This window comes from Primulina huaijiensis, chromosome 5, assembly GCF_012295235.1.
Source record: "Primulina huaijiensis isolate GDHJ02 chromosome 5, ASM1229523v2, whole genome shotgun sequence".
Classification (NCBI taxonomy): Eukaryota; Viridiplantae; Streptophyta; class Magnoliopsida; order Lamiales; family Gesneriaceae; genus Primulina; species Primulina huaijiensis.
Window position 1 is genome coordinate 21,529,371 of NC_133310.1, and position 13,266 is coordinate 21,542,636.

General features: G+C 35.9%; 3 protein-coding genes across 9 annotated transcripts; all 3 read right to left on the minus strand.

Moving 5' to 3' along the window:
• Nucleotides 1–534: 534 nt before the first annotated feature.
• LOC140977109 (protein DETOXIFICATION 49-like) lies at nt 535–2,635 on the minus strand. Its single transcript, XM_073441686.1, has one exon. It carries the CDS (start codon nt 2,177–2,179, stop codon nt 662–664), a length of 1,518 nt encoding a protein of 505 aa, XP_073297787.1. The 5' UTR covers nt 2,180–2,635; the 3' UTR covers nt 535–661.
• A 2,213-nt stretch (nt 2,636–4,848) lies between these two features.
• On the minus strand, nt 4,849–9,330 carry LOC140977110 (serine/arginine-rich splicing factor RS41-like). Of its 6 annotated transcripts, none has more exons than XM_073441687.1 (6): nt 9,265–9,330; nt 7,925–8,035; nt 6,525–6,637; nt 6,188–6,429; nt 5,557–6,096; nt 4,849–5,446 (listed from the first exon to the last, which is right to left on the minus strand). In XM_073441687.1, exons 2-6 carry the CDS (start codon nt 8,028–8,030, stop codon nt 5,404–5,406), a joined length of 1,044 nt encoding a protein of 347 aa, XP_073297788.1. In that variant the 5' UTR covers nt 8,031–8,035; nt 9,265–9,330; the 3' UTR covers nt 4,849–5,403. The 6 variants fall into 6 exon arrangements, with proteins under 6 accessions (XP_073297788.1, XP_073297790.1, XP_073297791.1 ...); XM_073441689.1 differs by having other exon boundaries at nt 6,525–7,149; nt 7,232–8,035; nt 9,265–9,300; XM_073441690.1 differs by having other exon boundaries at nt 6,852–8,035; nt 9,265–9,300.
• A 1,219-nt stretch (nt 9,331–10,549) lies between these two features.
• Nucleotides 10,550–12,878, minus strand: LOC140977112 (uncharacterized). 2 transcript variants are annotated; one of them, XM_073441694.1, is made up of 4 exons: nt 12,488–12,872; nt 11,591–11,909; nt 11,218–11,276; nt 10,550–10,936 (listed from the first exon to the last, which is right to left on the minus strand). In XM_073441694.1, the coding sequence occupies exons 1-4, from the start codon at nt 12,768–12,770 to the stop codon at nt 10,905–10,907; spliced, it is 693 nt and encodes a 230-aa protein (XP_073297795.1). In that variant the 5' UTR covers nt 12,771–12,872; the 3' UTR covers nt 10,550–10,904. The 2 variants fall into 2 exon arrangements, with proteins under 2 accessions (XP_073297795.1, XP_073297794.1); XM_073441693.1 differs by lacking the exons at nt 10,550–10,936; nt 11,218–11,276 and adding an exon at nt 11,313–11,490 and having other exon boundaries at nt 12,488–12,878.
• Between the last annotated feature and the right edge of the window lie 388 nt (nt 12,879–13,266).

Sequence of the window (13,266 nt, forward strand, 5' to 3'; positions counted from 1 at the left end):
TATATATATTGTCCATCAATTATATTTTCCTGTGTATATCTAACATTCTTATTAAATATACAATTTTGATACACTTCATAATATTCAATAAGTAAATATCAATTCAGCGGTAGCACGGAGATATACATTGTTTGTAAACAATATAGCATAGCAAAATATATATATATATAAAAAAAGACATTNCTCACAAAATACGACCCGTGAGACCGTCTCACATAAGTTTTTGCCTGAGAGCTATCACTCATAACACGGAAGAACTCTTCTAGATTTCAATTTAAAATATGGATTGATTTGATGAGTTATTGGTATATTTTTATTCTCTATAGTAATGACTTTAATATAATAAATGTGACTTTTTATATTTTTAGATAAAAGTACAAAACTTTTAAAATATTCGGCGGTCACTATAAAATATGGTCACATATATGTAAGCCGATTAAATTCTCCACTAGCCTCATATTGCTATATATGAATGGCAAGAAAATAATAAAATTTGAATTGAAATCATTGAAAATAATATAAGAATGACACGTTTTCTTTTAAAATAAAAGTTGGATTGAGACCAAAATTTTGAATTAAGATTTCATTTTTTAGGAATAAAAAAAGGTCAAAATTAAACACTTACTTACATCAGATCATGTAGGTAACTCTAACAGTAGTTTTAACATAAACAATCTTCCTTGTTTTTAGTGCTATGAAATTGTTGGCTGTCATGGTCAGGAAAGGGATGCTCTCTAGTGAGCTCTTCTGCTCTTCGGGCCTCCAGTTCCCAATCGGTCAGCAGCGAAACCAGCATCATGGTCACCATGCACGACATTTGGGCAGCAAGAAGCCCGATCCAAAGGCCCTCAAAATCCATCCTAAAATAGAAAGACAAGCCCACCGCTACCGGCATTCCTACCAAATAAAAGCATCCTAAGTTGATGTTGGCACCTACTTTGGGCCGGGCAGTGCCTCTCAAAACCCCACAGCCCGTGGTCTGAGGGCAGTTGCCAAGCTCGCAAAGTCCTATTATCGGAAGGACGAGTGATGTCAATGCGGTTATGTCTTTATCTGTAGTGAACATGGAAGCCCATTTATTTCTAACCGATACTGCAAAAAACAAGGCGGAGAAACCGAGAAAAAAGCTGCCGGAAAGCCCTACCATGGCGGCGAGTTTTGCCCTTTCCGGCCGGCCGCCGCCTATCTCATTGCTGACTCTTGTTGACACGCTGAAGCTTAATGAAGATGGAAATATGTATATCAGTGCGGTGGTCTGAATAAGTATCCCCATTGAAGCAACTGTTGCTTTCGGGCTCGAAAGAAGCCCGCAAAGAAGAATCATTATTTCATACCACCACCATTCGAGACAGACTGAAATGCAGCTTGGTATGGCTAAATTTAGAAGTGTTCTCCACCCCTTTAAACACTCCATTGACAAACCACTCCACGTTTTCTGATACACTCTTGAAAATATTATGTAAATGATTAACGAAGCTACGAGGTTAAAGTTGGTCCAAATTCCGCTTAAAGCTATCCCTTTGATGCCTAAACGAAGCTTGAAAACAAGAAGGTAGTTTATAGGAACGTGTAAGAGGATTGAAATCGCTGCACAGAATGTAAGAGGCAGAGTAATGGACTGTGTTCTGAGGTAGATTCTGATGGGATGAATCAGAGATTGAGCAAAAAGATCAGGAATTGAAAACACTAAATATGTTTGAGCTTGTGTTGCAATGGCTTCATCTTGCCCACAAAAAAGCAGGAGCTTTTTCATGTTTAGCCACAAAAGGGATAATGGAAAGGAAGTGAAAAACAACAAAAGAACAGTCCTTTGCAGGTAAAGACCAAGAACTGAGTATTTTTTGGCTCCAAAAGCTTGTCCACAGATGGGCTCCATTCCCATGGCTAATCCAGAGAGGATAGAATATCCGGTGATGTTAGCAAATCCGATGGCTAAGGAGCCGCCGGCTAAGGCTAAGTCCCCTAATTGGCCAAGAAAAAGCATTGATATCATGGACCGGGAGTAAAGAAGAAGACCGGTTAGGATCATTGGTAAGGCTATTTTGGCTAAGGAGGTGGCTTCTTGGATGATTTGAGAGGAACTGGTGACGGAGTCTTTTGGTTTTGCGGGTTGATTTGTTGGTGGGTGGAGGTTATTTTGGTGGGTTGTGGAGCTTTTGGGGATCAAAGGAGTGAACATGTTGGATTCCTGGGGTTCGATGGGAAGATCAGTATTCTGCTTTTGTTGGCACGTAATTTTTGTGGGGTTTTGGGAATGTTTGATAAGTGTGTACTTTGTATGTGTCTATCAGGGGGGGAAAGGGTTTTCAGGAATGAAATGGAAATGGGGTTTTTATAGTGTAATTATTTTGGGTGGGTGACAGACAACAAGAACCATGTTGGTGGCAATTGAACGCGTACGTGCCCTGCCCTGCCCTGCCCTCGAGCGTAAACAAATGACATTCTTAATTTCGACTTAAGATTCTTACTAATTAAGATTCATTTATTTCAGATTTAGAGTCAATATTCTTAATACCCGTAAAAAGGGAAAGAAGAAGAAGAAGCCACATTGAAATTTGCTATGCTGTGTTTTCCCAGAAATTAAGATGATATTTAAATCCTGTAAACAAAATCTAATCATTTTGTCACGGCATTGACTTATCAAATCATGTTTCATCCCGCCAAGAATCCCTTGCCCCAGTGGATGGCCCCAAGACGCTAGTGATCTTGGGGTTTTCAAATCGATTGCGTGAGATATTTAATCAGTTAGGTATAGTTTAAAAAAATATCTCACCTCAAATCCATCCCATATAAATAAATGACATTTATCAAGAAATTTTCAACCATATTACAGTTACACCCAAAATAAGTAGTTTTCCAATTAAAAAATCTCTAAATAGGAAACGGAATAATAACTGAAGTTCCTGCATTCCAATCACATTCGGGTGAATCGGGTCTACCCCTTTAGCCCACAATATTGGCGTTTTTAATTTTTTTTTAAAAAAAAAAGAAAGAAAGAAAAATAAATCCTTATTTATTAATTAGTCTGTTATAGTTAAATTATATACTTATTTTTGAAAAAGACTTTGCATGTATTCCAAAAAAGACATGGTTTGGTCAAATCAGCGTGTGGAAATTTTCTTCACGAAAAAGAAAAGTACCAAAATTTGCATGTTAAGATCGATCGAGAGAACTCTAAAATATCGCATTGCTTAACGTGTTAAAAATGCAATAACAATTGGCCAATTGGCGGCCAATGCTCGATTCAAGATTTTGAATTATGAAGCAATCCATCAACTGAACTTAAAATGTTATCATGAGATGCAATAATTGTATAATACTAGAACATGATCAAAAAATATTAAGATTTAAACTATTTGATTTATAATGTTATCGTCAACTATATTTTTTTAATAAAACGATCATATGTTATATTTATATCATTATTAATATGATAATTTCTCATTGTTTTATAGACGTAATTAATAAATTTGTCAACTCAAACTAAGCTTGTAGTCTTCTATTCAAAAATTGAGCTCCTCCGCTCTCAAACTTAAATTTAGAAAACTATGGATTTTATTTGGACAAATTCTCTTAACGATATATTTCAAATTCAAAATGATTATTTTTAAGTCGTTGTGGTTATTTTAAATCCTACCATCAAAAGCTTATTTTTGCTATATATGCAACCTTGACTTATTTACACTCCATTGTTATTTTTTCTCCGTGGTGGGGATTGGACACGTGTCAACTTCGATTTGGATCCCTGAATCTGAATTTGAAAGGCGGCACGCACGCGGCCGCTATATTGGAGAGTTGCATTATAGTACTCATCTTCTATTAAAATATTGATTTCTTTTTTGAAATCGATGCCTTTCAATTTAGATAATNTATACAACATAGCATAGCAAAATATATATATATATAAAGACATGGTTTGACAAATAATGAAATATTACCTTTTAAACCACGCATGTTTATTTTGTATAGTATAATCAATAATGGATATTGTGTGGGCATAAAAAGTTCTCGAACCATGACATTTTGAATGGCGCTCGGTCTAATTTGTTACTGTATCAAAAGGAAGACTCAATGGACAAACGCATAAAAGCACAATTTTCAGATATAATTTTTAACCGATATTTAACATGATAACACTAAATGAAGATGGGACCTATATTAGAGACATTTGACATTGCCTTACGTAATCCAAGTAGGTATAATGGAATATAGCAAGCATACTTTTGTCGTGTTCATAAAAATATTGACACATGAAGAAAATAAAACTTAATTTCACACTCCACGTATGGCTTTTTTTGGGGAAAAAAAAATAGAAACTCGACGTATGGACTATGGTTTCACATTCGATGGAAATTCCAATTTCGGATCCCCCCAACACATAATAGAGACATATGATCGATCCATCTCACACCAGGTATTCAGTATTCTTCACCCAATGAAACATAACATGCACCCAAACAAATAATGAATAATTATCTGCTTTTCAAATGAAAAACCTATTAAAATTTCAAAAAACATGCGGTAAACAATTGCGATTTTTTTTTTTTTTTTGGTTTATAGAATCATTTTGAGAAACAATCATCCATCACACTGATTAAGCTCTCCCCCTTTATGAGCCTAGAAAGGTACTTTCAAAAGCAACCAACCAAAAATAGAGCTTTTGCAACGTTTACTTTTATTGATGTTATCCATCTTTTTCGTAGTCTGTTTATAAATTAATAATAATCGATCACAATCATACCTACATTTTTCAGTACTCGGCGGCATAATTTTACGCAAATTTTGTAATATACTAGAAAAATAAAAATATACATTTTGTCCAAAATCAAGTGTCAACCTTCTCCCAAGTTCAAGTCTCAATAGTCCAATATGACCAACCAACTTAAAAGAATCGTTTCGTGCCTACCATAATAAATTTCAAATCGTGACATCCACTAGGTGCCATTTTTCTTTTCTTTTCTTTTCTTTTCTTTTGAGATGTATCGATCGCTACGGCATTTAGAAAATAGAACATTACTACCGGTAAGCGTTGCATCCTGACAGGTCAGAGGAGAGCGTACGTGAGTGGGGACGACTCATAGAATGCAAGTAGAGAAACTAAATCCACAAATTGTTGGGGGTGGGAATGAAATTCTTTTGTAAATCCAAAACAAACACAAAATAAGTAATTAGAGCACAAAAAAACACTAATACAATCAAGTAAACAAGAATTGCAGTTCCATAACTTAAGTGTCTTAGCTAAAGAAACGACTTTTCAAGAGCCACAGTTCAAGATCAAAGAGCAAGCCTTAATGTAAACTTAACAAAAATAACAGCAGGGAAGATTCATCAGCATACCCGGTTAAAGTCCACGGAGAAAGTTCAATGGACCAGGCTACCATGTCTCTTAGCAGATGTCTGCAGTCAAGACTGAGATCCAGATCTCCCTCTCGCCACGGGGGATCGACTGGATCATAGAAATTGGTTAGATTAGGAATTATTGACTTAAAAGATAATATATCAGTTAAAAAAAGTCAGATACAGAAACCAACGGGTGAAACATTAAAAGGGTCATACCTCCCATATCTCTCTTGTGGAGGACTTTCTCCATCACTGTAAGCAGGTTTCTGCTCACTATCAAAATCGTCAAGGCCAACTCTCTGTCTTTGCCCTCTTGGAGGACTTGGGCTTGAACCCTGACCATAATCTGGAGATGCTCTTTTCCCAGGACTGGGGCTGCGCACCCTGACATCGTCGGACCTGTCTCTAAGAGGAACTGGGTTGTGTTTGTTGTAGTAAAGAGGGTTTCTTTCATTCATGGGACTAGTGCTGAGGTCACGACCATATTTAGGCTCACTTTCTTTATGGCTGGGGCTCGGACTAGACCTAAGATCATACTTAGGACTAGATCGCTCTCGACGACGTGGATTTGGGCTACGTCCATTATTGTGTCCATAGTCGGGACTTCCCCTTTCCCTTCTGGGACTGGGAGATCGCATCCGATCATAGCCTCTCCCAGGTGATCTATCACGGGATCGATCTGGACTAAAACCATTTCGCCTTGCATCATCATCCTTGATAGCAAACTCAACAGTTATGACTCGATCCAAAAGTTTACTGTGTCAAATATCCAAAATAAGAGTATTAGGCAATGTAAACATCAACTACGAGCACTATAGTAAACAACCGCTGGCAGAGCATCATTAACCTTGAATTAGTAGCGTCCAAAGCTTTAATTGCATCTTCCAGAGATTCGTACTGAATAAAGGCAAAATTTTTCCTGATCCTTACATTCAGAATTTTGCCGTAGGGATCAAGATGTCTTTCCAAATCCCTTGTTCTGGTATGATATGGGTCAAAGTTGATGACAAACAGAGTCTTTGACGGTCTTGAATTAGACGACTGTTTTCTGGAGGCCTCAGGACGCCTGATACCCCGGTCTCGTTCTTGCTGTGCGGGGAAAAAAAAAGCTTGGGCCAATAAAAATAATTCAAATAACGGTCAGCAGGCTATAGCACGAAGAGAATCTCAGACAGATACATTACCTTGGTCCACTCAACACGAAGTTTACGGCCCTTTCTACCAAATTCAATTCGATCAAGTGCACGAATGGCATCCTCGGCATCTCTGTCATCCTCCATGTAAACAAAAGCGAAACCTGATAAATTAAAGGTAAAACATCCATGTTTAGTGTACTAGTGCTTTTAAAATAAAATAATCTATCCCAAAATGAAATTCCCTCACATGCGAACCGTCCTATATTAAAATACTTTGTCCAGAAAGTGGCAAACAAGCTACCTTTCACTCGATAATAATAGTAAAGATCAGTCTTATCTATCCATAAGCTACTGATCAGTTGAATAATAACAGACCTTGGCTAGTGATCTAAGCAATGTCAAGGGACAATATCCAGATGTAGATGTCTCATAACAAATAATGTAAAAATGAGTGCCTTTCTCCAAATTTTTGGCTGCCTCTGCTCCGAGGTCTGGGCAAGTGAAGGATGGGCAAATATCGTGCAGAATGAAGGCAGTAATGACTTGGGAAAACGTGTGATGATGATGCCATGGATGATCAGAGGGCTCTTCTATGAAATTAGATGAGGTTTCTTGTTACCACCAGGAAATAAGATGTGGAAGTCAGGAATCATATGGACATTGCATTGAAATCCTGCGCCAAAGAATTAGTTGAGTATGGGGGTCTCGCACTTAAATGAGAAACTTTTCTTCTCTTTTTAACATATGTTGACTACCAGTTAAACTTTACAAGGAATCAAGTCGGTGTCAATAACCAGGTTTCAGTATACACCGCTGAAACATCGCCAGTCTGCACTTGGATCTTCCATAAATTGTTAGGACAGCCTTCTTTAACTTCTTAGTCTCCTCGGGGGAAAAGATCTAAGGTACGCACTAAAATTTTCTTATCATCGTTGCTCTCATGAGCAGAGCTTATACATGTACATAATCTAAATAGAGGTTTAATTACACATTAACCCAACCATACCTGGCCCTTGGAGGATTATTGTACCGAAATAGTGTTTCAGTAAGCAGCGACCTCAAAATTTCCAACCATATTCACCTCTCATGAAGTTTAACTAGTTTGAGAAGTTTCTCATGCATGAAATAAACCAGTCTCCACCAGATGAACTACTTCCAGAATAATAATAATAGCATAACCGTGTTATGAGCAAACCATAGGACTCAAGCCCGATAGAAAGTAATTCTTCTGTCTCAAAATAAAGGGAAATTATTCACAGATAATTACAGCAGGAATAGCAGCGAAGTCACGATCGCAGGCAAGAAGAATGAAACGAGATTTATTTTATAGCAATATTGCTTCATTCATATTTATAAAATAGAAAACTGATCCTGCGATCCTGCATTGCAACTGCAACCCACCCGCATTCCTAACTTTTATATGCATCAACCCATTGACTCATACTCACCTGACTTCATATCAACCCTATCAACTTTTCCATATCTTCTAAAGAGTCTTTCAAGATCAGACTGTCTTGCGTCATATTCGAAATTTCCACAGAAAATTGACCTCATGTGACCTGAATGTGAAAACAGTAAGACTTCAATTCAGAATGTAAAATCACATTGATGCAAAAGCAAACAGCAAACCACTAAATTGAAAGCATTAAATTCCAATTTCCAGTAAATCAATTGACCGAGGACAATTCTGTATGAGTTTAACTTTTCTAGTTATTTCCAAAACACATTGACAATTAACTCGAGTAAGGCAATTTGTAAGGCTATAGAACAAATACCACATAAAACTCAAAGCCTACAAGTGACCGCCACTCTGCCTTACAAATCAGTAACACAAGATCATTCTTCTTTACTGTCCGTGAATATAAAACCAATCACAGACAGCAATCACCCGTCACTCGGTTGATTATTGAGTTTGTTGGTCAATGGCATCTTGTTACCTCATTCATGCAGCTACTTTCTTTAGAAAAAAATTATAAATGCAAACAGATATGAGAATAGATTAAGAATAACTTATAATATCATATCTTTAAATACAAGAAAGAAGAAAACACTTTCGTCATTAATTAGTTAACCGGAGTGTGATATTCCATCTCAAGCCATTACCCATCAATTTACTCGTTCTATCTCAAGACAATCAATCACTCTATAACTGTAGTTCCAGGATCAACTCAAACTTTAAACATAGGACATGGCTAGAAATCCCGATTATGTGCCATGGATGGTGCATCGTCAGCATAAGAACCATCTCCTTTTCATAAAACTCTAAGCCTTGCTCCTTTAAAAAAATTTCAAGGTCTTGAGCACATGTTTGAATTCACAGAATTACGAATCTCCATATATTTTGAATAAGGACTGGGGATTGCACAGAGGATTAACTCAGTTATAAAATTTTCAATGGGTTTAATCATCATACAAACATCCATTAACCAGTTTGGATTTCATTGGCCCTCACAGGACATTAAATTAAAAATAGTGGATGAATTAAAAATGAACATTAACAAGACGGAAAATGAAGAACGAAAATCCAGCATTACGCACAAAAACCTAAGACCGCACATGCATAGATTTATACAAAAACACAAATCCATAAATCACAAAAACAATTAGCCTGAAATTAACGTCCGTTTAAATTTCACACGAAACAGGATAATATTAAAAAAAACAAGGGGGAAAAAACTAAAATAACTGGAGATCCTAAAACAACAGATCGGAGTCAAGGATAAGCAACAGGGCGGATCCAATGACAGAAAACAATTGAAATGAAACAATTTAAGAGAGCGGAGCATACCTTCGATATTGTGGAACCCTAGCAAGGAAAAAAAAGGAACTTGAGAAATTGTCGAACTCTTGTCGTTTGTTGGCGGACTGGGTTAGTTAATAGAATATTTACAATTGGGCCAGTCCATTTAAACGAAATAAAAAGAAAAAGAAAAAAAAACAAGACAAAAACCACGTTACAAATAAATTATACAAAAAGAACTTTAGATATAATTTGTTAAAATATTTTTTATAATTAATTGAATCAATAATTTAATCAATATAGAACTTTGCTACTTTAAAAATTGAGTAGGTCTTTTGTGAGACGGTCTCACGAATATTTATCTGTGAGACGGATCAACCCTACTGATATTCACAATAAAAAGTAATAATCTTAGCATAAAAATTAATAATTTTTCATGGATGACCCAAATAAGATATCTGTCTCACAAAATACGACCCGTGAGACCGTCTCACACAAGTTTTTGCCATTAAAATTTATGATTTTTATGATATTCTTTTAGATTTTTAGATCAAGGATAATATATAAAATCATTTTGTGATTTACCACGATACAATGTATGATTATCTGACATCCCTGATCAATTACAATGAGGTATATAATTAAGTAACAAATCCATCAGTAATAATTTTTTACTTCTGTTGTATTTTTTATTCATCCGTTGTTACTAACTTTTGTGTTTGATTATTTGTCTTGCCATTTTTTACAATTACAATACATTGAATTATAATATTAATACAAAAACAATATTTATATTCAAATTCCATGCTTATATATGTATCGTATACTAGCTAGTGTGTATGTATATGTGTATACATAGGAACATATAATTTTGATTTTTATCTTTCTAAGTGAAAGGATATGTAATAAATAGTATTTGGTCTCTTGGCATATTTCATAAGCTTAATAAATCATCTTCTTCTATAATTAATAGTAATTTTTAAAATAAATAATTTATCACACACAATGAATTATTTTTTTAACAAACAAAATGCATGCTCCGATTACTAATATTTTACTGATCATGTATCCATATGACCGCAAATGGTCAATATAATCTTACGAGAGCAATGAGGCATCCTCTTCTCTGAGAAGAGCATTAACTAATGATAAAAAGTGAGTCAATTCCCAAGATATATGCATCCACTTAATGGTCATCATTAGGTAGAACTAGACGTCCATGTCTATGTATAGCGGCAAAGGATGTTTGATCGGTGTTTTTGTGGCTTTACACATTCGAAAAATTTAAACCAATACATACTTAGCAAGACTTCACCGTAGCTGAAAGGTGGTATACAATTCAAGTAATTTTAGCCTTAGATAACAGAATGTGTGTCATATGGGACAATAACAGTACACAAACCCCGTAGGGGTACTAGCACAAGAATGATGTTCCATCACACTGATTGGGTAACCCAAGCTCAAAAATGTCCAGGACTTGGCTTACACAAACGAAAGCATTGTTGTATGTTTCCACCCACAAGCGGCTAGTACACACAAAATGACGATTCATAGTCCCAATTAAGTATGAAGCTACCAGAAACAAAATCACCTTTACACTGCACAAAATCAACTCTGGATTCTCGATCTCAATGCACAATTCTGGAAAAGTATAGAGCCATATTTCCCGAAATGCATAAAATCGTCGATCATTTTAGCACAATTTTTGTTCTGACACCACCTACGACAATGAAAATTATAAGGTTAAGCTTGCACCATCTTACGAAAGTTTTTAAGCATCAAACAACAATACTTAAATTGTAGGATTTGAAGAACATGGACAATGGAAGGTGATGATAGAGTTTCGGTAGCCTTGGGCAAATATGTAATTCAATTTCATCAGGGATTTTCTTGAAGAAACAAATTTTTCCCTCCAAAGTACAGAAAATGCCCCCTCTTAACTAAAATTTGAGGTCCACCAAGGGAAATACATGATTCCCGGTCAAAAAATGTAACTTATACCTTCTACTTCCTCAAATTGTACTTCTTTGACTACTTCAGCAGCTGCATTGTACTCAAACCTGCATGATTGAAATTCATTTGCCATTACGCAGGACCAAAAGGCAGTTCAAGTCCCTATCAAATTTCAAAGTGACCACAATCGAAATTTTAAATCATGCAGTTAACCCGACTAGTTTAGAACCAAGCTCAGATGGTGACAAAAAACCTAACTTCTTTATTCCCAATACTTTGTATTCACATGCAAATTTGGAGGGTGTTGTCAGAGAAGCAGGGCTTAAACAAGAGATCATTCGTCTAATTAGTTAAAAGCCAAACATAATAGTATAATACAGACAAAAATGCTGAGCTTTAAATAAGATTTAGTCAGATTTACCTATTAGACAGAGAAACCTCGAGTTCATAGTCAGATGCACTCTTAGTAGTCTCCACGAAGACGGCTAATATTTCAGTCTTTCGAGTACTAGCAATTAGTAAATCATACTCAGTAGGAATAATAATGGCCAAGAAATTATCACTTAGTTCACTTGAGCATAGCTTCTCCACAGCTGCCAGGGCTATTCTTCTTTTAAGTGAGTCGGTATCAGGATCCACGATGTAAATTGCAAAATCAGTAATAAGAAGGATACGGCGTTTCATCTTCCCTGAGCAAGTGAACTTGAGAACTTTATCCGCAAACAGAACCTTGCGATCACCTACAGAATCAGAATCGTGCAAAAAACATGATGTTCGAGAAAGCGACATTAACGCCATCCAAGCTTTGGAATATCATATACTGATTGTAGAGCCACTTTTTGGCAGGTCTAAATGCCTGTTTAATTTTAGCTCATATATGCAAGAAGATACATCATATAAACCTTTTTAAGAAACATAATGCTGCAACTTTTAAAGCCGCACTTTTATCTTTTGGATTCTAAAATGAGCGTCTTTGCCTAAAAACTAGGTCAGATGGAGCCTCTCTATAAATTACGTGTTTACCTCCCACTGTATGATTTTTCGATTTTCTTAAGAATCCTAACAAGGAAACATTCAGTTCTCAATTATTCAAAATCCGTTTCAGATAATTAGGTCAAAAACATTTTCAATATAATATCCGGGATTGTAATCAATGGAACAATATTACCCAAAAAATTTTAAAAAATCAGACTCCACAAAATCCCAATATGAACAAATCATACCGAATGGAACACAAGCATTGCAAATCGCGAGAATTATCAATTAAACTTTAGGTTCGAAAAATGGATAACACCAAACTGAAAACTGGTAATCGTACCTTGTTTCTCGAGAAGTTTCATAAGATAGGGTCTGGATCGAACATTGATATAATCACCTGTACAATCCCGAAGGCGAGAGGATGTCCGGCCGGCCTTGATTCCCACGAGCGGATTTTGATCCTCCATTAAGTTGCTGTTTGAAGGCCGCAACTTCGAGGTGCCACCATCGACATTATCTAGGGCTTCAGATGCGGGATCATTATAGTCGATGTCGTCGTATCTAGGCAACGGGGCTCGGGTTGTGTCGATTTGAACCCGAAGGTTCGATAGATAACGTGACATCTTAATGAAAAGGGGTGTGGGAGATCAGCTATGATTGGAGGAGACTGAGTGTTTATCGCGTCAACTGCGAAGATCTACTTGTCATTACGGCGACTCAAACAAAGAATCAAGAAATGCAACATATTAAATCTTAAATTTATAACTTATTTATTTATAAATAAGTTATATAAAATAGAATAAATTTTGAATGACACAGTTACAAGATTAACTTGAAATTCATCTCAATGAACATAAATACTATATAAACATGTAAGGTATGAATTTGAAGTTTATACGTGTTTTTGAAATTCATCAATGGAAATGCAATATTTGGAAATTTAACAAAGGATCCAGAAGGATTGACTAGCAGTATGGCACTATCCTTTCGCCAATAATTTTTCTTTCATCATGTTTATTACTTGTTTTATTCATTCTTCATTTTCTTGGGATACTAAAGGAACATGAATGTTATATTTAGCTGTATATATAAGAGAACAACTGTGAATGTATGTAAAGC

Excerpts from the sequence above, each read along its gene's own strand:
- LOC140977109 (XM_073441686.1), bottom strand. The coding sequence starts at position 2,179 with ATGTTCACTCCTTTGATCCCCAAAAGCTCCACAACCCACCAAAATAAC.
- LOC140977110 (XM_073441687.1), bottom strand. The coding sequence starts at position 8,030 with ATGAGGTCAATTTTCTGTGGAAATTTCGAATATGACGCAAGACAGTCT. Across the intron at positions 6,638-7,924 it reads TAGGGTTGATATGAAGTCAG|GTTTCGCTTTTGTTTACATG; the intron begins GTGAGTATGAGT and ends TTAATTTATCAG. Across the intron at positions 5,447-5,556 it reads CCACAAGAGAGATATGGGAG|TCGATCCCCCGTGGCGAGAG; the intron begins GTATGACCCTTT and ends TCTATGATCCAG.
- LOC140977112 (XM_073441693.1), bottom strand. The coding sequence starts at position 12,770 with ATGTCACGTTATCTATCGAACCTTCGGGTTCAAATCGACACAACCCGA. Across the intron at positions 11,910-12,487 it reads GAAACTTCTCGAGAAACAAG|GTGATCGCAAGGTTCTGTTT; the intron begins GTACGATTACCA and ends CTGATTCTGTAG. Across the intron at positions 11,491-11,590 it reads GAGGTTTCTCTGTCTAATAG|CCCTGCTTCTCTGACAACAC; the intron begins GTAAATCTGACT and ends CTCTTGTTTAAG.